General features: G+C 30.6%; 1 protein-coding gene across 1 annotated transcript in view; it reads left to right on the top strand.

The window, feature by feature from the left end:
• The window catches only part of LOC148279928 (uncharacterized), a 114,554-nt gene extending 88,347 nt beyond the window's left edge, over positions 1-26,207 (top strand). The window contains exons 4-6 of the mRNA XM_088229196.1: positions 7,967-8,100; positions 12,650-12,893; positions 25,781-26,207. Coding sequence (XP_088085322.1) covers positions 7,967-8,100; positions 12,650-12,893; positions 25,781-25,872 — 470 coding nt within the window. The 3' untranslated portion in view covers positions 25,873-26,207. The remainder of the gene's footprint in view (positions 1-7,966; positions 8,101-12,649; positions 12,894-25,780) is intronic.
• The last annotated feature ends 805 nt before the right edge of the window (positions 26,208-27,012 follow it).

The raw sequence follows: 27,012 nt of genomic DNA, 5'->3' as shown, positions 1-27,012 counted from the left end.
CAATGCCACTCGTCGAGTGTGTGGCGAATCATAGGGTGGCTTTTTTATACGCCTCCACTTGTTTGCGAGTGATTTTTCTGCATTTTGACACTTTTTCTGCAATCATTTGGACATACACTAAACATTGTTGATCCAGTATTCTTTTGTATCACCATGTGTATTGCGCCGTATTTATCATATTAAGATAAGATAAATCGTTATCTAAATCTGATTAATGTTTAGCTTAATTAATCCTCTAATTAATTAACTTGTCCTTATATTATTTGCGGTGGAGAACAGATCCGGAATATTACACAGCTGAGTCCCGTTTAGCGTTACTTTCCCAGGATCGCATCACTTAAGGAGTACAAGGAGAGTAGTTAAGATTCCCCAATGTTTGCTGATAAAGTCTAAGTGTTCCTCCGAATTAGCTTACGAATTAACTACGGAAGGAAACGTTTTTCAAAACGCACCAAAAAATTTACATTCTGCTTCATATCAGTGATCTAATAATATCGTTGAATTACTGATAAAACCTTCCAAATGGCAACCTTTGAGAAAACTAGTTAAAATTGCAATTAATTGACACATTTCGAGATTTATCAACTGATAAAATCATATAAATCTTCCAAGTTTTAATTTCAAAATTAGCATGTATTTAAACTGGATCGTAACAAAGCTTCGCATTATTTTGTGGTGTTCATAGTTCATTTATCGATGACACACAGACGCGCAATAATTTCACAAAGAAAAGAGCAACGACTGATGAAGAAATTCATCATTTGATATTGTATACAATGCGTTATATTCTGCAAGACAAACAATATATCACATAAAATCCCTGTCTAGACGGGTAAGAGTAACGTCTTTCGGTTCATTCACATTGGTCTTACCATGAAGACATGAAGATCAAAGGTACGTGGCCTATAGAGAGACCACCGGACGTAGTAACGCCTAGTCAGCTCAAAAAGTCAGCCCAAACAAGTCAACCCAGTCGTACAGAAAATCAGTTCTAGCATGTAGTTCAAGTGCAGCGTAAATAGCTCATCATTGCAGTAATACTCTTACCGATACTTTACTGTCTAATGCATATATTTATGACATAGTAAAATGTTTTAAATATTGGAAATTCATATTTTTTGCTGATGACATGAAATTTACGCCTGCATAAAACCTCACACTGACTGAGCAAAAATGCAAGAAGATCTACACAGACTTTTTCGCGCAAACAAACGACGATCAGCTCTTCTTACTCTCTCAATAACACCCTTATCTCTATAACAGATAGTCAAATTCGTGACATAGGTGTTATTATTGATACGAAACTAATGTTTAATATTCATATTGAATCAGTCCTGAAAAAACATATCAAATAGTTGGACTTATCGTGCGGGTATCGAAACCATTTGAATATGCAGAGACATATGAAAAAAATTATAAAACATTTGTTCATCCCCAAAATACTGTACTCCTATTTGGTCATATAATGTTCGTATTAATAGACAAGAAAGGATCCAACAAAAAATATTTAAACAGGTTGACTACCAGTTCAACCTTAAATTCTATAACCACGCTAAAAATATGCCGTACTTGAAATAATTCTTTTAAAAATCGAAGAATAATGTTAGACCAGTTATTTTTATACGAATTAATAAATGATAAAATTATTATCCTTTATCTACTTAAAAGACTTCCATTCCGTGTGCCATTTAGACTAAAAAGACTTCCATCTGTTTTCAATGCAGCAGCAAGGCTTATTACGAGAGTAAAAAATATATCCTCACATTTCACAACATCTTCGAGATTTGCACTGGTCAAAAAGCCCAGAGATAATAAAATACAAGCTTTGCTGGACCGTATTCAAATCTTTTCATGAAATGGCTTCAAGATACCTATCAGACCTTTGAATTAGGGAAAACACATGTCAAAGAAAATCTACTCTTAGATCAGCATTCGATTCAGGCAGAGGAAATCTTGTCGAAATCCGGCGCTTCCCTAACACGGGTTTGGAGATCATCTTTTTGCCGTTGCGGGCCCCTCTATCTGGAACCGATTGCCTTCAAACTAACAAATCATCAACAGTCCCAGTCAGTTCAGATCCCAACTAAAATCTCACTTCTTTAGATTATCATACCCTCAATTTTAAATAAAAAAATACAATTTGTCAATTTTGCTTAGTTAGAATGTAAGTTCTAGTATACAATTGTAAAGCGCCATTGAGGTGATTTTTCACAAAAATGGCGCTATAGAAATTAGAAAAATATTATTATTATTATTTCAAAAACTATTAAAGGTATTAATTTGTTTGGTTTATAGTTGTTTGCGATGACAAATTAAAATATTTTTCATTTTCAAATAAATTATAAAATATATTTATAAAACCACTTTGCAAAGCGCCCGTGGGGTATTTATCTTCTTCTTCTTCTTTTCCACATCCTCTCTTGTAGAACATGTAGACATCACTATTTGCCTCCAGGAGACCCTATAGCCAGCCAGCATTTTCGCCTCTTCCCACGTCAATCTAGCGCCCCTTAGTTCCGTCTCTTATCATTGGTTGTAGCATATGATTATTAACTTTGCAGAAAAATTTAATGCACCTATTTTTACTGCGCGTAAGAAAACCTTTTTATATCCAATTTCCTGTAGGGCTGTGTAGTCTTTAGTAGACTTTCTCCTATAGTCAGCATTAGAATAATAAAATAGTCATTGTAGCCAGCATTACTTTACGGGTTATTAAACTCATTCCATAATGATGACTGTGAATATTAGTTAAAATAACATTAAGAATAAAAAATAAATGTAATTTTTTTTTTCAACCTTGATGAAGAAGCTTGTTTGCTTTGAAACCAGTAGGTGGATTTTTTTAAAATAATAATAATAAATTTGTGGTTAAAAACAAAGTTGTTTTATTTTTTTTTTTGCCAATTTCAACTTTTTTGTCAAAAACAAGGTTGTAAATAACTCTCTATTAGAAAATAAAAATCAAGTTGGGGTAGAGTGAGGTTCGACCCTTGTGCTTTTGATCCGTGAGTCGATGTGCACCGATCACTCTGTTTCCGGCACTCACCCTCCTTTCAAAGTCTTTCTCAGTCATTCCACCCCTAGTAAACACACTTCCCAGATACACAAATTCCTCTACATGTTTTAGTATAACTCCATTCACAGTGATTTTACGTAGATTTATGAACAAAATATTCGATTATAATACTTTAAAATGTAATTTTTGAAATTAAAATATTAGTCCTTGTCATACAATAAAAACATTAGCAAAATAGATATTTTTAACCGAATAAAATATTATTTAAAAAAACATGTCAAAATTGTGATGGACGAGAGCAAAATTTTTAATTTACATTTTTTATTTTATTTATTAGTTTTCTTTCTTTTATTATTTATTATATATATGTAAGCTCATGTATGTATATATGTTTATGTTTTTTAAATTGTTATGTTAGTTATAAAATCCAACCACCTTATGCCTAATATTCTTCTGAAGCAGTTACTCGGAAGCTTGGTGTCCTGAGCTTTACTAAGGTGCCAAGATTCGCACCCAAAATTTTATAAGTCACATTGAAAACCTAGAACGGAAGCATCAGCCTTCTATAAAGAACGTCTCGAGGATGCGGCGGTGCACCTGTCTTCGACACGTGCAACACATTCATCGAGAAAACCTTAACCCAAGTTGCCTCTTCTTTAAACCTGCGGGCTCATGCCGTTCTAGAAGGCCGTCGATGACAATCTTTCGACTTCATTCAGTGGTACTAAGGGACGCTAGATTGGCGTGGGAGGAAGGTAAGTTTTGGCTGGCGATAGGGCTTCCTGGAGGCAACTGGTGATGTCCAAATGCTCCACTTAGGAGTGGATGTGTAAACGAAGAAGATATATTTGAGGAAGATCCTGTTTTTCTTTGTACATATTGCTAGACGTGAGCCAGACAATCTAAAAAAAGGCAATGATGTTTGAGGTAAGAGAAACCGGAGAAGAATCCCAAATAAATGGACTGACCAACTAGAGAAGGCTACGGGGCTAAAATTTGATGAGTCAATTTGTCGTGCTGAGAACAGACTGGAGTGTGAATTAATATTATGTTTTTATGTGTTTTTGCATTGTTTTATATTAACTTATTATGATTTAAATTTGTTGCAACAGCGAGAAAAGACATTTTTGAGAAGGGGATATGAAAGTCAGGGTATATACATGGCTTATGTCCTATCATTGGCTCGTTTCAGAAACCACTTTACACATTGAATAACATTCACTATTATGCTCATGTTTAAACATCCCCATTTCCTCAACTTTTTCATCAGTCGACTTTCGTAAAGTCAAATAGCTGAAATCTTTATCGTGTGGGTGTGATTCATCCGGCTGAACCAAATCACCTACTAGGCAACGCCTGAAAACATTTTTTTATTTATTTATTTATTTATTTACGGACAAAGTCCATTATAAACATTACAATTAAAAGAAATTTTTACAAAGGAATAAAAAAATATAAGGAACAGAAATAAGCAGCAAAGACAGATGATAGATTTTTTAGATTAAGTAAAAAGCATAGGCTAACTATACAGATTCTTTAGCTGATTTGTAAAGAAAGACATCCTTACACCATAATAATCAAGATCTTGATGATCGTTCACCCGCCTGATCATTCTGGGCAAAGGCGACTGTGCACCATAATTGGTCCTGTAGTGACCGAGGAAAAGCATTTCATTATTTCTTAGTCTACGGGTGGGAACGTTAAAAAGAATCTTTTGCAAAATTTCAGGGGCATCAATGAGACAGTTCATAATTTTATACATGCAGATTATATCTGCAATGCATCTGCGTTTTTCAAGACTTGATATGCTTAAAAACCTCTCCATATCAGAATATGAATAGTCTCCTCTTTCCAATCCCATCTTCCATGCAATTTTTCTTATAAAACGATGTTGAACTGATTCAAGGCGCTTGATATGAACAGCATAATGAGGGGACCAGATTACAGATGCATATTCAAGAATAGGGCGAACTAAAGAGCAATAAAGTGTTTTAAGTGTAAGCATACTTTGGAAATCAGACGTAGTTCTATTAATAAAGCCTAAAATTTTTAAGGATCTGTTTACTATATTATCAAAGTGTTCCAGAAAAGTTAGTTTATTATCTAGGATCACTCCAAGATCTCTTATTGAGGTGACAATCGAAAGAACTTGGCCATTAAGTTTATAATCAAAAATAAAAGGATGTTTACATTTATGGTATGAAATAATTTTGCATTTATCGATGTTAAGTTCCATGTTATTAGTTTTGCACCAAGTATGAAATGCATTTATGTCTTCTTGGAGTCTGACACAGTCATCAATATTTTTAATTAGCTTAAGTATCTTGTTATCGTCAGCAAAAAGCCAGAATTTTGTAAAAGAAAAAACATTAGCAGCATCATTAACAAACAGATTAAATAGAAGAGGGGCCAAGTGGGCACCCTGTGGTACACCAGAAGTTACTAGGAAGCTATTTGATATGAAGTTATTGATTTTTACACTTTGTTTTCTATGTGAGAGGTAGGATTTTAAAAACGATAAAAAGGGATCTCTAATGCCTACAGCACGAAGTTTAGCACATAAAATGTTGTGATCAACTTTGTCAAAGGCCTTGGAGAAGTCTGTATACAGTACATCAGCTTGAAGATTATTCTCGAACGCTGTAAAAATAGTATCAGTAAAAGAAAGCAAATTGGTCGTCGTTGATTTGGCTGTCCTAAATCCATGCTGCTCCTCAATCAGCACATTTTTAAATATAGGTGTTATTTTTTTTGTAATAATTGATTCGAATAGTTTAGGTACAGGAGATATCATTGAAATGGGTCTATAGTTAGTTACGTTAGATTTATCACCAGATTTGAATATCGGTCTTATTATAGAAATTTTCCAAATATCAGGAAATACACTCGTTGTTAAAGACATATTAGTGTTTAAACTTCTTCTTTTACCAGTTAGTTGATTCAACTATGTTTTGAGTATGTTCGAACGTTTGCAGACACGCTGAATTTCTTCTTTAATTTAGACATACTCAAAACATTATTTACTTATAATTTTTACTTTTCCTATTTCTCTTACTTCCCTGTTTTACCATTTCGCTTCCTTTCTCTCTATTTATTTATTATATATATATACGACCTTAGCCAATTACAACAGTTACACGAAGAAACATAAATGCAAGAAACTGAACAAAAAGAACATAAAACTATTTAGCAAAGACAAACAAGGGCAAAACAATAATAGTATACAATATATTAAAAAAACGAAAGACCAAAAACTTTGAGCTAAACCATGCCAATCCGACTTCATTCCACACTGTTTAGTCGCGAAGAGATCTACGAAAAGCCGGAAGATCTATCCCAAAAAATTCCAAGTCGTGTGATGAATTGACTAATCTACACATTCTGGACATTGGAGCATAAAAAACAAAGTTACCCGTGTTATTTTTTATTATTCTGTACGTATTGTTTAGTAATATGAGTAAAAAAATGAAATAATAAGAAGTAATAATTAACTCGGATTGAAAATCCTGCCTTAATATTCGTTTCCATACAAAATCACAGTTTGCGTAAATAAATGTGTGGATCTTAGAGATAAACCAATTCAGGGTAATAGTTTCGGTTTAACTTTGGGTGGGGAGATAATGAAGGCTCTATTCTCACTCTTTTACTTATTGCCATCTGCGGAACTTTCTCCCAGAAAGGAATAACAATCCCTTAACTGTAGTAAACCATCCATAATCTCGGAAGATTCTGGAAATGGTCGGGTTACTCGATCGGGACTAAGCCAACATACTTTCGATTTAATTATACGCAATGGATGAAAGAACAAATGGAAAGGATACCGGGTCACACCAGTGGGTGTTTTTCGAGTCCGCAGTGCGAAATGTAATTTTCCGAGCAAACTACTCAACCATGCAAATTAGTCAAATTTCTGGATGGTAGTTCAAAGTTATTCAAGAAATAAATTTGTACCAATTGGCAGGTTACATCTTAACTATTACAACAGAGAACGACATTTTCAAATGAGAACGGAATAGGTATTTGCAACGCTCATGATGTGTCATTGGCTTCCGAAATAAATTTTATGGCTTTTAAAAAGATTTTTAATCATTTTAGAGAATTAAAAAAAATATTTATTTCAACAGAGAGGGAAAACATTTTTGAGGGAAGAATATGGAAGTCTGGGCATTTACAGGGATTATGACCTGTCATTGGCTGGTTCAAGTGGCCACTTTACACACTGTGTGACATTCACCATTCTGCCCATGTTTGAACATCCACATTTCCTCAACTCTTCCATCTGTTGACTTTCTATTTTTCGTCTATGTGTTGAGGATCTGGTGATTATATTATTTGTATGTGATGTATTGTGGGGGTTATGTCTTTCATTTGAGTAAGAGTAGTTTTTGAATCTATAAGAGAGGATTTAATACTATAAACCCGTGTTATTAAAGATTTCTTAAAATTTAATATTATTAACAATCTGACTGTAAATAAAACCACCTAATTCTATTTAGGAAAAAAACATTAAGAAACGTTGTTCAAGAATTAAAATATTTTTCGGTGATTAGTTTTTTGGCGTACATACTACATATTTTTGGAGGCAGTTATATCAATTTAGGGATTTTCTCCTTTTTAATAGAACCACAACAGGTCAGAAAACCCAATCATAGAGGTGAATATTTACAGTCTTGAAGAAAATTACATTTAAGTGAATGGCCATAGTGGCGGGCGTTTGCGGCGCGGCACGGGCGCAGTATGCATTGCCTTGCTGCGCCCGCGCACTCACTATGGTCACTACACTTGTTTACTATGTGTTTGAATCCACCGCGCCCGCACTGCACCTATGGTCAAGCACTAAGTCAATTACGAATGTGAATAGGGGGCTTCTTAGTTAAAATCTTAGTAAAAACCTAAAAAGTTACACGAGCATAAAGCATTACCTTAGTAGTAACTCGTTTTCTTTTTCAGCATTATCAAGAAAAGACCCTCAAGTTGAAGGCCTCAACATGCGATACTCTTACGGGGAAGAGGTTCGGGTCAACTGCACTTCCGATCCAGCCTTGCCACCCTGGGACTTGGTGTGGTTCGTGAATGATGTGGAGGTCTGTATTAATTCTGATTTCTAACTGACGAAAAGATTTTTTTAATATTTTTATTTTGTTTTTTTTTATTCAGAAAACATACAGTCATTCTTAATACGTATTCAAAACAACAATTTATTAACATAAAAAGACGAAGATTTAGTTTTCAAAAATTATGCAAAAGATTAAATGTGACAAAAAATAAATAAGTAATTCCTGTGAGAAATGAATAATTGTTAACATTTGCGTTTTCCATAGAGGTTATTTTATTTCATTTTATTTTATTTTATTTTATTATATTTTATTTTACATTATTTTATTTTATTTTACTTTAATTTATTTTATTTTATTTTATTTTATTTTATATTATTTTATTTTATTTTATTTTATTTTATTTTATTTTATTTAATTTTATTTAATTTTATTTAATTTTATTTTATTTTATTTTATTTTATTTTATTTTATTTTATTTTATTTTATTTTATTTTATTTTATTTTATTTTATTTTATTTTATTTTATTTTATTTTATTTTATTTTATTTTATTTTATTTTATTTTATTTTATTTTATTTTATTTTATTTTATTTTATTTTATTTTATTTTATTTGGAAAATCAACAGTTCTACATACATATTTATAGTAAACAAACAGATATATACAGATAATAACAAATTACCACAAAGTATACAAAGTTAGTAAAGAAAATATACTTCATATTAAATAAATACAAATTATACATATAAAATGTTATTTTCATGTACACGTAAATATTTTTCAATACTCAAAGATTTTTTCAAAATACTTTTTTAAGAACAGTAAGTTATTGTAAATTGGGCGGGATTAGGACAAGAATGCTTGAAGAGAGGATAAGGAGGGAAAGGGAGACGTACATATTTATTATTATAATGTCTAATTAGTTACATAATGCATTTTTAGTGTAAATTTTAAATCTAACAGTGATGTTTGTGTAATCTATATCTTTAAATTTTGTATTGTACACTGAAAAAGTTCTACGAAAAAAAGCATTTTTAATATACGATGTTTTACTTATTGGTACATGAAACAGGTGGTACCGTCTACAAATCCTGGCTGGCACTTGTATTGTTATTAAACTAAGTAGTTCTGTACAGTCAACTATTCCTGTCATAATTTTGTAAAGCAGTAGTTGGTCCGCACACACTCTGCGGTATTGCAGAGAAGTGATTCCAAGGTAGGTGGAGGCAGTGAGAGTTGATTCATAAGAAATACCGGTTTTGTATTTGAGGTACTTTTTAAATTTGTTTTGAATATTTTCTATACTTGTTATATATATGGCATACTGGGGATTCCATATCTGAGATGCGTATTCTAAATGGCTTCTGACAAACGTATAATATAATGAAATTAGGGCCTTTGGATTATCAAAGTGTTTACTCATTCAAATTATAAAAATAACATGCTCAATGCTTTGGAGGTATGCGATTCAAAAAGTAGTTTTGAGTCTAAAACAATTCCAAGATCTTTAATCTTGTGCTTTCTCATTAGTACATTATTGTTTAGTTTGTTATATTTAGTTTATCGTTAGCAATAAATAAAAATACCGAATGCACACTCCGAGCTATCTATGCACACACACATGAACGCACATATAAAACAAACACAAACATATACATTACGTGCGGTACAAATACATAGCATAAAACACTCAAGATGTACATTCAGCAACTATCCCAAATAATCAACTCCATAAAGAAATTTTCTGTCCAGTCCAGTCCATTATAATTTCTACAGGCACGTCTAATAAATGAAATCGAGGTAAAATTGTTTTTACAAGTTGGTATGTTAAACGGGGAATTTAATCTGGTACAGCAAAGATGATAACGGATACCAATATTTTGTAAAAGGTACGGCGAATTAAGCATATTATTTAGAATTCGTCAGGACACTCACTACACCCACATGCAAATACTCAAATATACTTTCACCTTTACCGTTTTTTACAAAAAAATACATGCAGAGTTAAAGGGGATGCAAACACCATCATGTCCGAACATGCACTAAAATTAGGTTAATAATATTTCGCATACCGCAGAATGTGTTGAGAAAGGGGTAATAAAGGGGAGGGGGGCTATGTGGTTGAGCGCTACACGATTGGTTAACTGTTGAATAAAAAAAATACTTACATTGAAGGTTAGTCAATAATTTATTAGTTGTGTTGATGTTAATTGAACGTAGTTATACATAAAGCATCCAGCCATAGAAAAGTGAAACTCAGATAATAGCCATTTTGTGTAAAGAGTGAATTACAAAATCTACACAATAGTTTGAATGTTTTTGACTTTAACAAACGATAAACAATGAATACATAAGTTTTTTTACATATTACAAACAAGAATCTTATTTTGTATTTGACCAGTTTAAAATATTTTTAAAGTACCATAAGATTTTTCTAGTTTTGTGGGTGTTTTCTGCAAATTGAGAAATGCCGTTTTTGTGATCGACACCTTTTACCGGAGGTGATTAATACAGTTTTTTATATTAAAGCGGTCTGGCTGTTTTTAGCAGAACATAAAATCGACCTTACTGCACCCGATAACATCAATATATCATTTTCCGAAATTGTGGACTGGCTGCTTTCTGAATAACTACGTTCAATTATTGACCATACCAGTTTTTACCCTAATAAAGAGTCGTTCCAATTTCTTAGAAATCAGAAAAATATGATTCTAAATATTGTTAAACAACGAAAAAATTTAAGAATTTTTTTAAAATTTTAAAATGTGTAAAGATGAAAAAATTCGAAAAAAGTGAAAATAACACAGTATTAAAAGGATAAAATTAGCTTGAAAAGGATAGAACCAGATTAAACCGGCTTATGACAAGTCGTAAAACATTTCTTTTAGAATTCGTTCTACGAATCAGTTTTTCGCGACACTTAAGTTTTTTACACATACAGTTTTCAAATAAACTATTCCATTACTAAGGTTTTCACAGTCACTGTCATTAATATGTATCTTTTAAGGTGGCGTTTCGACTACCGTTGCAGGAACCATTTTCAAGATAAACTGTGTGTTTTGTAGAAAAAAATGTGGTTATTTACTAGTAGTTTGTCCCGTGTCGCAGTCAGCAGCGGGTACATTCTGAAAACTTAAGCAGTTATAAACTGAGCTGCCAAAGATGTGATAAAGTGTATGTTAGACAAACAGAAGAATTGACGAACACAAAAGATCGTGTAAACTTGGGCACCCTAAAAAATTTGCAATAGCGGAATATTTTATAGATACAGGAAATCTTTTTTTCAAACAACCAAATAACATAAACAACGACGACGGACACACTACAAAAATGACGCGAAATATGCCTGCTGCCGACTGCGACACGGTACAAATTACTAATAAATGAACACTTTATATTTCTGTAGAACATACAGTTTACCCTGAAGATGGCTTCTGCAATGGTAGCTGAAACACGGGATCACCCAAAAAAGATACATATTGATTCCGTCACGGCTTACTAATGTATGGGATAGTGCAAATTTTTTTAAATTTTTTTTTTCATAAATTTCATAAAAAGTATATGTTTTTGTAAAATTCTAAACATTTCTACTTTTACACATCTAGTATATATTATAACTGTAACTCTCCAAAAAAAGAGACTTAACTCTTGTGCTTGGAGAGTGACTTACACTGTTTTAGTTGTTTATTTATACGAGTTTATATAACTTTTAATACGAGTACATGAAAAGAAAAATAAAAACATAGGATATATAAAGAAAAAACAATTATACATTCATACTAATCAAAATTTAATGTTGTTTCTACACGAGTTCAAAAAATTTATTTAGATTAACTTTAAATTTATTTATTGATATGTTATTTTAAATAGTTTTTAGTTCATTAGGAAGATTATTATAATTTTTTACACCTTTGAAGACGCTTTTTTGACCATGATTTGTATGGAATTTAGGAATTTTAATATTATGTTGGTATCTGAGTGACTTATCATCTCAAATTCTTTTATTTTTTCTTTTTTATACATTTGTAAAATAGAATTTATTTTATAAAGAGTGTCTACTGTATGAACCTTAAATATTTTATACAGACTTTCCGTATTGAATGTTGAGAGTTTCTTTAAAATTACTTCAATGATTAATCTTTGTACTATTTTAAGAGGGTTTAATATATTGGCATATGCACCACCCCATCCCACAATACCATATTGTAACAAAGATTGTACAATTGAGTAATAAGGTATTTTTAAATGATTGATTTTAAAAATATTCCTTAATCTAATAAATATGTTTATTCATATAAAAGTTTTCTTGCTGCACCGCGACCATGTGTGCTTTACGACCATGTAAACCGAGACGAAACCGTAACAGAACCATGACAGAATCATAACCAAACCATGACAGAAGCGTAACGAAACCGGGACAGAATCGAGACAGAACCATGACAGAAGCGTGACGAAACCGTGACAGAATCGAGACTGAACCATGACAGAAGCGTGAAGAAACCGTGACTAAACCTTAACGGAACAGTTTTCACAAAACCATGTGTTATTAATGACCCAAATTGTTCATTTTTTCCAGGCGTCATTCCTCAACATCGAGGGTCCCTGGTACTCCTCGGCCGGTCGAGGGCTGAGCAGGACTACGCTAGGGCTCCGCCTCCCGGTGGAGAAAGGGACCTTCCGGGACGGAGAGCTGCACCTGCGCTGCACGGCCTCTGCGCCCCCCGCGGCGGGCCTTCCCGGGGGCCCGTACAAGCGGCAAACTATCAGGATCGTGGAGCAACAGCCCCCAGCTTTTCTGGACAAGCTGGCTTGGCCTGGAAGTAAGTGTTAAAAAGAACTTAAGTGTGCAATATGTTTTTTTTATTTAATTTTCTTCATGGTTGGTTGGAATATTATTTAACAATACTTTGAGTATGTCAAAATGTTCGTAGACAAGGACTGGATTCAACTCCCTGGGGAGCTGTTTATATTAATGTATTACAATAGAGATGAGGAACATTTAAGAGAAGGTAATATAGGTCTAGGCATCTACAGGGCTTATGACCTGTCAATGGCTGGTTTAGGTGGCCACTTTACACACTGTGTAACATTCACCATTCTGCTCATATTTGAACATCTGAATTCCTTCAATTCTTTCATCTGTTGATGTTCAAGTTCAAGAGCTGAAACCTTTATTTATGCTGGTGAGGTCATAAGCCCTGTAGGTGCCTAGACTTTTATATTACTTTCTCTTAAACGTTCTTCATCTCTATTGTAATATTTTAATGTGATTAATACAGTTTTTTTGGATGAATATGGTTTGGCTGTTTTGAGCAGAACATAGAATTGACCTCACTGCACCCGATAACAATAATATTTAATTTTTTCAAAATTCTGGACTGGCTGCTTTCTGCATAACTACGTTCAATTAATAGCCAAAACGTAAAAACTACGCATTTATGATTAGTTTTGTCAGCTTAAGTTTGACGTGCGTACGCGGTTTCTGGACAATTGTTATTCCATGTATACAATTACAGGGTTGAAGCAAGAAAGAGATTCGTGCACACATTGTAAACAAGTTGAGTGATTTATCGTTTCCTTAAGTTTGGAGAGTATTGCGATTTTAATTAAACATGTTTCTTGTCTGAGAGAATTTTATCTCAATCCGAATCTAATTGTTCAGTCGTAGACAGTTCTTATCGATTTTAAAACAACGCATCTACATCTTAGTTCGCTACAACTAAATTTATATATTCAAGACGTAAAATTGTTTAAAAAAATATTGAGTTTGTCCAAATTTTTGTTAACAAGGACTGGATTCAACTCCTCGGGGAGCTGATAACATTAACATATACAACAGAAAAGGTAATATAGAAGTCTAGGCATCTACAGAGCTTATTTTATTTACTTTATTTATTAGTGTATACACGGCACAAATGCCTTTTATAAACATAATCATAAATACAATTAACATACAGTGTTCTATTACAAAATTATGAAATAATATAATATCAATATATCTATACATATTATACAGTTGTTTTATAAATGTTCTATATAATAACTTTGGAATTTTAATACTTAACATACTTAGGTGGAAAAATAATAAAAATAAAGATAACGCGGTATATTCGAAATAGCAAAAATCATAAATCATTGATTTGTTGGTATTGTTGCAATGTATATTGAATGCCCTCGGAATAATACTAACTGTCACCTAATAAGAACTCAGGGGTTCTCAACCGTTTTTAAAAATAAAATATAAAAAGATCTGGTGGAAATATTGTTGATAAATTCACCTGGTCCATGAAGAAGTATAGAAATTGAAAAAATAAAAGTTTTAGGCGTTGCCTAGTATGTGAGTGAAATAATTTAATTACACGAATCTCACCCGCATAAATAAAGGTTTCAGTTCTTTAACTTTACAAACATCAACAGATAAAAGAATTGAAGGAATATAGATGTTCAAATATGGGCAGAATGGTGAATGTTACACAGTTTTATATAATAACTAATAATACTTTGTAACTGTACTGGATGTTTCCTGAATAAAATAAAATAAATAATCTTTTCTGAAATGTTCTTCATCTCTGTTGTAATTTATTGATGAAAATATTATATTCTTACTAGAGGAAAGAATGGAAGAATAAAAAGGAGTTGTGAATTTCTTGATAGTTTTGAATAATTAACCCTTAAATGCATCGTTATGGAAATTTCCCCTATTCCATATACTCGTACTAAGGTATAATCATTTAGAAAAATAAATTGTGGTAATAGTTTAGAAAATTCATCTATGGATTTAAGAGAAAAGAAAAATAAAGTCTAGCTTTTATCTATGATTTTTTGTCAGTTGAAATTTTAACCGCGCGTGTTCGTAATTTCTGGAGTTATGAAAAGTTTTGTATTCAAATTTCTCAGTTATTAACTCTACTGTGGCTGTGGTTTCACACTAGTCTACATAATATACGAGACTTGATATACTCATTAACTTCAAGGTACCTGGACGAATGACTCGTCAAGTACCTCCGTTTGCAACAATTCACGTACCGTATACACGAATAATGCTATTCTGAATCAACTCCATGTTCTCGGCAATAACTATTCCGACGTTGCTGATATTTTTCACTTAAAGTATAGCTTATATAAATCAACTCTATTTAATCGTTTCAAGGATGATTTGACATAGGCTTCGTACATTATAACTTTTTCCTTTCTCGGTATAAAATCTATCAGTTAAAAATAGTTAAATTGGGTATAGTTATTTCTAAATATGAACCTGGTATAAGAAAATCTAATAAGTAAGGCACTTTTACATTTAAATTCAGCGAACCTCCTAAAAACTTTCTACTTTTTGATGAGAACGTTTACTCAACTCAAAACATTAGACGGGAACTCGCATATTTACCATAATGTTCAGTATATACATGATGTAAATTCCACTCCCAAAATTTAGACATGTGGGCCTCAATTAAAACAAACGAGGGATCATAAGTTTGCAAGTAGTAACTTTTGGCTATATTTTTAGTTTTTACTTTGTATATGAGTTGAAATATTTCACTATTTATGTTTTTATTTATTCATATACGGCATTTCTGTCATTTACATATATGTGGTTTAAAGAGTGCTTGAAAATAAAAAAATAAAAAAAACGAATATGAAATATTAATATACTCGTACTATACACATTTTAAATTACTTGAAATGCATACATATTTTAAAGTTTTTTTTTTTTTTTTTCACAGTCTTTATTCAATAAAATATACACATTATTACAATATAAATACATTATAAAGTAAAAAAAGTATTAAAATATATTTTGCCCCAATAAACTATTCAATAACAATTTGTCATCGAGTGCTCAGACATTAGTTTTAATTAATAATCATATAAAAAGAGTACAGACATAATACTGAATACATATAACAACAATATTTTGAGTTTGTCCAAATTTTTGTAGACAAGGACTGGATTCAACTCCGTGAGGAACTGTTTATAAATAAAGGTTTCAGCTCTTTAACTTCACAAACATCAACAGATGAAAGAATTGAAGGAATATATATGTTCGAATATGAACAGAATGGTGAATGTTAGTGTAAAGTGGCCACTTAAACCAGCCATTGACAGGTCATAAGCCCTGTAGATATTACCTTCTCTTAAATGAAAAAAAAAAATCTTCATCTCTGTTGTAATATGTTAGAATACATATAAAATAATAAACATAAAAAATAGTTTAAAGAAACATTTTATTTTTAAAAGTAAAAAATAGAGTAAAATAATACAATTAAAATAAAAGAAAAGCAATTTTCTTGAATATATTCGTTTGTGCTCATAAATGTAATCAAAACGAGATAAAAAATAAATCAGTAATTACACAATAACAAAATACATTAATCAATCAAATTATAACTATTTTAACCCGATCTCCTGAAGTTGATTTGCTCTTTTTGATAATAATATGTTGGTCACTTTATTTTTTAAGTTAGGCAGAGATAAACTAAATATATCAAAATATGATGCATATTCATTCCCGGTATTCTGGGATCTAAAAATTGGTGAATTTTGTTGAGCTACCGTTCGAAAATTTTGACAATAAAATATTGTAGATGTTCTGCTTAACCTAAGTGCCACATAGAATGAAATCAACTTCAGTAGATCGGGGGTATCAAACATTGGTTTTATTATTTTATATAAAGTCGTAAGATCGGTCGAAGTTCTTCGTTCTTGCAATTTAGTTAATTTTAGAGAGTCTAGAACATTGTTATAATTTGATTGATTACTAGAAAAACCCATCTTAAAATTAATATATCTAAGAGACTTACTCTGAATTCTCTCAATAGAATCTGAGAAAGTGATTTGATTAGGTGACCATATTGGAGAATTATAATCCAGTTGGCTCCTAACTAGAGATGTGTAATGTATTTATATTATTAAAATCTTTTCTGGTTCTAAGTACAAATCCTAATGAGTTTTAAGCTTGGTTAGATATTTTAATAATTATATCTTTAAATAATAATTTCGAATCAAACAAAACACGATAAAAGTAGCTGTCCATTTTTAATTAAACGTTATTTTAATTCTTGCGTGACTATGATGTAACGTAAGTCTACATACGATACAAAACGTGATATATCTCTCTTATTTTGGTAAATGATAAAATTGTATTTTTCGAAATCTTTAAATTGACATTTTTTTGAAAAAAAAATTCGTATCAATCCGCGGATTCGGAAAGTAAAATTTGAATCAATGTGCAGGACTTCATTAAAAAAAAAATATTCTTATTATGTGAAGAATAGTTAGTTGAATGAAAGTGATGCCTATACAACAATAAATCTGTTGAACTGTATAAGAAAGAGCACGAGAATAGAATTTATAACAAGGAAGACAGAGACGCTGTTCTGTGGCCGGTATTTTTGTGAAAGATGAAAGAGACAATAGCATCCAGCTAGTAAGATATATACGTGTACAATGAATAAGATAAGGAAAGCGTCTGTCGTGTGTGTTTTTCTCATTCGTTCAAATCAGTCGTTTATTGGCAGTGTGCGGGAGCGTACACTAGTTAAATATCCGGACGTAATTATGATTTTTTATTTGTTTTGCTTTAACAGGCGTGAAAAATGTGTGCTGATATTGTAGCCAATTCAATTAATATAGCTGTCGATCTCTACTAAATAATAGATCGTTATAATAGTGGACTCTACAAAATATTTATTTTAAAGCACAGTGCGCTCCGTGATGACCGAAGATTTCGAGAAAAAATAAAATAGACAAAGATTATAGCCCTTGTGCTTCTTTATATACTATGCAATGAGTGCCCCTCAATACAACGATAATCTGGCGTGGCACTCACAAAAATCAATATTAAAATTAAATTAGGAACTATTAAAGAAAAATCTTAACAAGACGTAAATTTTATAATTATTATTATGAATTTTGTAAAAGGAATTGTTAAAAAGTATGTCTCTGAGTTTTTCTTTTTCAAATGTCTGCACTTCAGAATATTCCGTCTTTCTGCTTAATGTAACACGCCATTTCAGCGCCGTTTCCATATGAATTATTTAGCACAGCCGTTTAAGAGTCAATAAACTTCAGTTAAAATAACGTTGAAAATAACCATTATTAAAAAAATTCTATTTTTGAATATTACCTAAACGAAGAAGGTGATCATTGTAGAATATTTCCTGTTAATTCCGAGTTTTCTTCTAGCACGTAGGGTTTTAGAGTAAAGCGCCTGAGATACCAGAAAGTATTTTTTTAAAGTAACAAATAAAATAGGCGCGTCATACCATGAATTATTGACGAAACAAAATTTCATTTGATTTTTCCCGTATTTCATTGCAAGTTTGTCTCTTTTAACGTCCCAGTAGTAATTCGCAAGCAAGTTTTCCTTACATTTTCCCTTTAAGGGGTTTTTTAATATGGCTAATATCTTGACGAAATCTTACAACATAATATAATAAACAGCATATACATAGAGCCTAAACCTTACCCTTATCTCCTAATTTACGTCTGAAGTACAGTTAGTAACTTTTTTTTTTTAGACTAATGTTTTCATTTAGGTATCTCAGTATTTTTATCTCTCATTAAATCCATTTTTATTGTTTTTTTACATATTTTCTTTTTTTTCTTTCTTATTTTATTTACGTATTTTAGATTTAAATTTGAAAATTTTTGTTTTGTGGGTATAAAATAAAATTTTTGTTTTATTTGGTTTTTAAAAATTGTTTTTTTTGTTTCGGTTGCATTTATGAGCATATACTATTATCATATTTTTTATTTTATTTTAAGTTTCAAAAATATTAATGTAAATGATTATGCTTTCATTTCATAGTATTATTGTTTTTCTCCATTTTTTACTAAAAAAATATTTTGACCGTTTTATCTGGTTTTGTTTAATTTTTGTTTTAATTCTTTTTTTTATGTTTTCAAACATCAAAAACAAATTACAACAGAGATGAAGAACATTTAAGAGAAGGTAATATAGAAGTCTAGGCATCTACAGGGCTTATGACCTGTCAATGGCTGGTTTAAGTGGCCACTTAACACACTGTGTAACATTCACCATTCTGCCCATATTTGAACATCTATATTCCTTAAATTCTTTCATCTGTTGATGTTTGTGAAGTTAAAGAGCTGAAACCTTTATTTTTGCGGGTGAGATTCATCTATTTGAATTATTTCACCTACATACTAGGCAACGCCTGAAAATATTATTTTTTCGATTTCTATACTTCTTCATGGACCAGGTAATTTATCAACAATATTTTGAGTTTGTCCAAATTTTTGTAGACAAGGGCTGGATTGCATTTGGACTAACCCACAAAAATTTGGACAAACTCAAAATATTGTTGATCAAAAACAAAATAAATATATTTCTATTATTTTATATATGTACAATAATTATGTCTGTGTTCTTATTTGAATCTCAATTAAAACTAATATCTGAGCATCCGATTACAAACTATTATTGAACAGTTTATAGGGAAAAAAATGTTTTAATACTCTTTCTATTTATAATGTATTAATATTGTAAAAACATGAGTATTTTATTAAATAGATTTTTTTTAAAGTTCTTCTCCACACACCTAACAAAAGTTGTCAAGAATATTCACACGGTTGCGTGGCACTATAAAGTTAAGCAATATATTGTTTGAGTGGTTCACAAATTCGGTAAATAAAGGTGTGATACTAGTCATAATAGAGAATATAAAATTATTTTTCCAACCGTAAAAAAGTAGCATAATGCGCGTCATAGAAGCATGCTTAAAATTATAATAAACTCATTCAAACTTCAAATCTTTTAATTATTTCCCAAAATCAGATTTATCCAGACTCGTGCGATATCGAATTTATAAAAATGCATGGTTATAAATGCAGCACTAAGCACCTAAAATAGACAGTTTATTTTTATTTAATTATTTAAACACTGAATATACCTCAACCGTTTACACACGAGTACATAATATGTATGCATAAGGGTGGACACATTGTTTTAAGACTTTTTCCTACCAACCTAAATCGTTCAATTTGAGAAAATCAGTGGTATCTGAACTGAGTGATAATATATTATATTTTACATTAAATAAATATGATTTTTTCATGAAAGTAGCTAGCGAGTCTCGTCCAGGGTTATGTCGATTATTCCTAAAATCAAACTACCTTACTCCTGTAAAATAAAGGAAACAAGATTAGGAGGTCGGTAATTAATAGAATCCTAATTACCTGTTGGCTAATTACACCACATCGTCGCTGTTCAATCAAAAGTCAGTAACCCAAAAAACATCATTTTGAGAAATCGCAATTTGAAAGATTAGAGACGAAAGAAAAATCTGAATTTCATGTCTTGGTGACTACGTGTACAACATAATTTTTATTTTATTAATTTATTTATTTATTTATTTATTCACACTCTTTATCAAAATACAATTCCATGTTCACTTGATTACACATGATATGTGATTGCATCCTGTTTCTTTAAGATCCTAGCAGTATATCTACACTTAAAAAAGACACAACACGGCATGGTTAAATTCGAATCAGGAGTTGCGTACTGAGCGACGTCTACAAGAAACTAATGGGTCAAAACGTAAATCTACTCATTTATGAGTAGTTGAGTCGCCTTCTGTTTGATGTGCGTATGCGGTTTCTGGACTATTCTTAATTCTGTGGGTAGAGATAGTATTCACATAGTAAAAAATCGATCATTTGGATTTTCGCAACTTTTTCCTAACTTTATTACCTTGGTGACGTTTGCCTTTTAAAAAACATAATTTTACGTTTCGAATGGTACATTTTATACAAAATTTTCATTTTTAGTGTCAGAGACTTTTTCTAGAACAGCGACGATATTATGTATTGTACGTAGAACTAAGAATTCATTACATCCCTCCCAATTATGATGATATTGGATTACAGCTAATAGGAACACGTGGTGGCCTTTCTCCGGCATACAGGAAACTGTCTTATAACATTACGTCAGAATTTATCAGGGGTGGTTTAAAACCCTACTACGCGCTTGGTTCAAAACTCAAAACCGCTTCTGTTAGCTACGCAAATGAGATGCTGTTAATTAGTAAAACATGTCTAAAAATAAGGTTTAGGTTAAATACGTATGCTGTTTTATGACCAACTACTCTGAAAAACACATTGAAACGTAATTTAATATTTAAATGATGGGCTGGTTACGTAATCAGAATGGACGACAATCCAATAAAACGTCTTACGTTAAATACGCCACAGGAACGTTGAAGATCAGGAAGGCCTAAAATGCAATGCATGCCGTATTCTGTCAGCGCTGATACACCCACATAACAGACTGGAGGACAAAGGCAGAATGCAGACGAGAATAGAGCAGACGTCTAGATCCAGCTAAGCCCCACCCTGGGCAGTCGAACTAATAATGATTTAAAAATAACAATCAAATGAAAAATTATAATTTAAGTTTTAATATTATCTTTGCTGATTTTTTTAAAGAAACCACCAGATTATGAACGCAAACAGAACGCCAAATCTGTCCAAATCCATAACTTTTTGAATAAAATCCCTCAATTCAGAGTATAATTATTAATTCCATAGGTTCTCGTAATTGCCATATTATTTAAATGTTTCTATTTAGAAATGTCTTATTAATGAACTGAAAGATCGATATTTAAAAAAAAATATTCACGATATTTGTCAAGATATTGGTAAGCCTCTTGGTGAAAAAAATCGGAATGTTGACGAATATTTTTTAAAAAGATAAAAGTTTTTAAGAAGTTAATATTATGAATGTCTATTTTATTATTTATTTTTTCCATTATAAATGAAGATTAATAATACAAATAATGTGACCTCACTGGAGTTACCCGTTCCGAGGACTTTTAACAATATACTTTTTTTTAAATATTTTTAGATGTGAGAATAAACAATAATATATAGAGATAATTAACTTAAAACTTAAAAAAATACACACTATGTATTTAAGTTTATATATATTATTATTATTCGCAAAAACATAACATAAACTATACATTTGTGGAGCAGTTTATTTAATATTGGTTTGGGCAAATGAGACAATCTATTGTACTTCTACCTAGCTTCACTTTTCCCATTTTTTTATAAAGTTGGTTACAATATGTGAAACACACACAAATAACATTTAAATGTTGAATACGCATATATACCTCATGTTAAAATATGACCTGGAATTTGTTTAAAAAATACAACTTCAGCTGAATTATTCATCAGTATTTATTTCATCCCCTTCAAAGAAATCTCCAATAGAGGCAATACATATTTGCCAACATTTTTTTCAATCTCCATAGCATTTTTCGTAGGCCGATTTCGAAACAGCTTTTTCAGATCCCCCTGCGAATTTTCTTTCCTCATCTCAATCGCGTCAAAATATTTTCCGCCGAGTGATCTTTTGAGTTTAAGAAATAGGTAAAAGTCACACGGAGCCCGATCAGAAAAATAAGATCTATGAAGAACGACTTTTACGTTGTTTTTGACTAAACAATTGCGAACAAGGATATATGTGTGAGACGGCGCATTATAGTGATGCAAAATCCAAGAGTTATCTTTCCATAAATCTGGACGTTTTTAACAAATATTCTTCTTTAAATGCTTTGATATGCCTAAGTAGTATTTTTTTTTGACCACCAGGCTTGTTGGGAGGAATTTTTAGTGCACAACATCATGATAATCGAAGAAAACAGTCAAAATCACCTTGATTTTTAAACGGTTGTACAGAAAGGCTCTTTAAACTTGCAAACATTTCAATACCAAAGCAACCTGTTGTTAATCTAGCGTTTTCCTTTAATTTGCCCAGAAACATCTACGCGTTACATTCATGTGTAGTCATTCATTACACATGCAAAAAATAAATATGCAGAAACTGTTATATTCATAGGCGATTGCTTAAATTATTTAAAGTCAAAGTCAAAAGTAATAATATTTTTAACCAAATGGTTAAAATAAGAAAAAAAACATTAAACTCATGCTCGCAACGTGGATGAAAGAACCACCCTGGTGAAATTCGGAGAACTACTGATTAGCGTCTAGCATAAGTACTGGCAGCTTTGCTGTTCGCGTGTGAGACGCGTGAAACTGTCCCTTTCGCTCCCAAATATATATATATAGTATCAAGAGTGAGACGTAAATAGTGTGGAAGATAATTTTATTTTATTTTTATTTTTATTTTTTTATTTATTTAAACGCCTTTTAGGCTTTTACATGTTTTGCATACATATATACAAATAAAGACAGACATGTATTTTACAAAGAAGTAGCAAAAAATATATAAATGATTTTTAGAAGAAAAAGAAAAATATCAAAAATATCATCTTTACATATTAGTATAAAAGTGGAAAGAACAGAAGTGCATTTTTAAATATAAAGACAGAAATGCATTTTACACAAAGAAAGGAGCAAAAATAAAAATGAATTAAGAAGAGAAAGAAAAATAAAAATTAATAAAAAAAAAAAAAAAAAATCATTACATATTAGTTGAAAATATATGAGGATACATAATAATAAATACATATGTTGCAGTGGAGAACAGGAGTACATTTTTGCATATAAGTTGTATTAAAATAATCTTAAAATTAGAAGAAGTTAGAAAAATACTTATTTAGAATACATATATAAATAGTATTATTTAGGTATTACAATTTGAAGATAGTAAATTGATACACCGCCTTTTAAAATTCAAAAGTGTTTTATTAAATATATCTACGTCATTTGCGTATTCATTTGCAAATGTATCCAAACTTCCTCCTTACGAGTGTGCACTGTAGTTTGTTGTAGATACATTTACATAGAATAGTTTATTAAATCGGGTAACCCGGCCCGGAACTCGCAAGTTAATCAGTTGTAACAGTTCGGAACAATCAAATATTGAATTTATTATTTTAAATAAAAACAACAAATCATTCAGTTTTCTTCTATTTTCTAATGTTTGTACATTTAAATATTTATTTAAGTATGAGTAATTAATATCTTCAACTGAAATACCTAATTTAAAATTAACGAAACGTAAAAATTTATGTTGAACTCTTTCAATATTATTTATATGTACTTAAAAATATGGTGACCATATAATGTGACCATATAAGGTGACCATATATATTGTATATATATATCTTATACGTCATACGCCGCGACATGCGACACATAGATAAACTTTATTGATTGATTTGGTGTTTATTGTGTAGAACTCCATATTTAAACTTATAATTAGAAATCAAACACTGATTTGAGTCTACTGAATACTTTATTTTATTTTTACAAATATAAACATATAAAAATAAAACTTCGTGACAATTGTTTTGCCTTATTAGGGCATTTTCAAACTAATGTGAAGATTATTTGGATTTAAATTTTTAATTTTTTTTTTTTTTTTTAATTTTTTTTTTTTTTTTTTTTTTTTTTTTTAGAGTCTTTATTCAATAAAATATACATATTATTACATTATAATACATTATAAAGAAAACAAAGTATTAAGATATATTTTGTCCCGATAAACTATTCAATAATAGTTTGTCATCGGGTGCTCAGACATTAGTTTTAATTAATAATCAAATAAGAAGAGTACAGACATAATACTGTATACGTATAAAATAATAAACATAAAAATAGTTTAAAGATTTTTTTTTTTTTTTTTTAAGTAAGAAAATAGAGTAAAATAATACAATTAAAATTAAAGAATAGTAATTCACTTAAATATATTTTAAATATAAGAAAAAAAATAAAATAATAGACACATATATAAATAGTGTGTGCTCATAAATGTAATCAAAACAAGATAAAAAAATAAATTAAACAAGGTAAAGTAAATCTAGAATTTCAATTCATATCTACAGAAAAAAAAAAAATTGATTGAATGTCCTTATTTAGTTATATAATTCAAGGTACTTAAGTAGAAAATAAAAATAATCTTACGAACTTTAGCATGTACATTAATCATAATTGAGGGAAAAACCGATGGTTAAGGGTGAGGATAAGTGTTTAATAGGTAATGGGGAATTTAGGTATTTATATTTGAATTTCGGGGAAAATACAACAAAGTAAGTATTTATTGACATACAAGTATGTATTGTGAGATAATTAATACAAAACTATAAGGCTTCATTAATTATCTCACAATACATACTTGTATGTCAATAAATACTTACTTTTTTATATTTTCCCCGAAATTCAAATATAAATACCTAAATTCCCCATTACCTATTAAACACTTATCCTCACCCTTAACCATCGGTTTTTCCCTCAATTATGATTAATGTACATGCTATAGTTCGTAAGATTATTTTTATTTTCTACTTAAGTACCTTGAATTATATAACTATATAAGGACATTCAATCCAAATAATCTTCACATTCGTTTGAAAATGCCCTAATAAGGCGAAACAATTGTCACGAAGTTTTATTTTTATATGTTTATATTTGTAAAAATAAAATAAAGTATTCAGTAGACTCAAATCAGTGTTTGATTTCTAATTATAAGGATAAACTTTATATTGTTTTAGTGATTTATCGGTGGTTTCTATTAAATTGCTTTTTCTGTTCCTAATAAGTATTAATTATTTTTTAAGAAAATTGTTAAACCAGTTGTTATTATATTTACAGAAATATTAAATTTATTAGATGCAATGTGTGTTATGTACATATCACCGGGAATAGAGAGTTAATATGTTTAATGATCTGTTGCATTAATATAAATTATTAATGTATTTTTTTTCTTTGTCCACAGGTTCTGCAAAAACATCTTCTTCTTCAGTTCACCTTCTCGGCGTGAATGTTCTAACCTCACTTTTAGCCCTAAGAAGATTTTGTACATATTAAATCTCAATACAATATCATAAATAGTTAAGAATTTAAATAAATAAATATAAACTCAAATATTTTTTAATCGATGTGAATTCATACTACACGATTTTTTTCTTAGAGAGCACTATCATAATTGTAAATAAATTCTTTTCATATTATATATAAAGTTAACGACAAATAAAATTTATATCGAGGTTATAAATGTTTGGATCAACAAGATCCACTATTATAAGACATTCTTATTTAATTAAAACCTTTATTTTTTCTGAAAATAGATTTAATGAGTAAATTTTATGGTCTTTCAGAAACTGGTTAAGTTTTTATGAGTTGTATTCTAAATAAAAAATAAATAACAATGTTTGATTATGTCCAAATGCTTGCAGACTGGCTGGATTTCCTCCCTAGGGAGTTGTTCATATTTAAATTTATTTTAACAGAGAGGGAATAAGTTTTCGAGAAGAAATTTGGAAGTCTAGGCATTTACAGGGCTTATGACCTGTCATTGGCTGGTTTAAGTGGCCACTTTACACACTGTGTAACATTCACCATTCTGCCCATGTTTGAACATCCACATTTCCTCAACTCTTCCATCTGTTGACTTTTGTGAAGTGAAAGAGCTGAAACCTTTATCACGTGGGTGAGATTCATCCGGCTGAACCAAATCAATAAGCCCTGTAAATGCCTAGACTTCCAAATTTCTTCTCGAAAACTTATTCCCTCTCTGTTGAAATAAATTTAAAAAAATAAATAATTTAACATTATACTCAAATCCACATCGGGTTTATAGTGCAGTTTTTTTACTGAGATAAAAATTAATACTACCCTGATGATTTGCACTACAATGTCATACGAAACTTAGTAAAAAAAGTAATTAGAAACACTGCATAGTAACCCAAAAAAATCCAATCAATTTCTGGAGGCAGCTTCGTCTTGTAAGACCATAAAAAAAAAAAAAAAATCTCTGAAGGTTTAAAACATGCGTATTTGGAATTACCTGCAAGCATGACCTTTCGCGCTCTATGTGACAAACGGCATGTATTACGTCATCTCATCATACTTTTGTACAATGTTGGCGTGACATGTGACGTCAAAGTGATATGACATCAAATTTTTTTTTGCTCGTTTTCAAACCCGAAAATTAGTAATGAAATTTTT

This window comes from Micrasema longulum, unplaced genomic scaffold (assembly GCF_059751315.1).
Source record: "Micrasema longulum isolate JH-2025_06_02 unplaced genomic scaffold, ASM5975131v1 h1tg000643l, whole genome shotgun sequence".
NCBI classification, from domain to species: domain Eukaryota; kingdom Metazoa; phylum Arthropoda; class Insecta; order Trichoptera; family Brachycentridae; genus Micrasema; species Micrasema longulum.
This window is presented reverse-complemented; position numbering and strand designations above follow the sequence as displayed.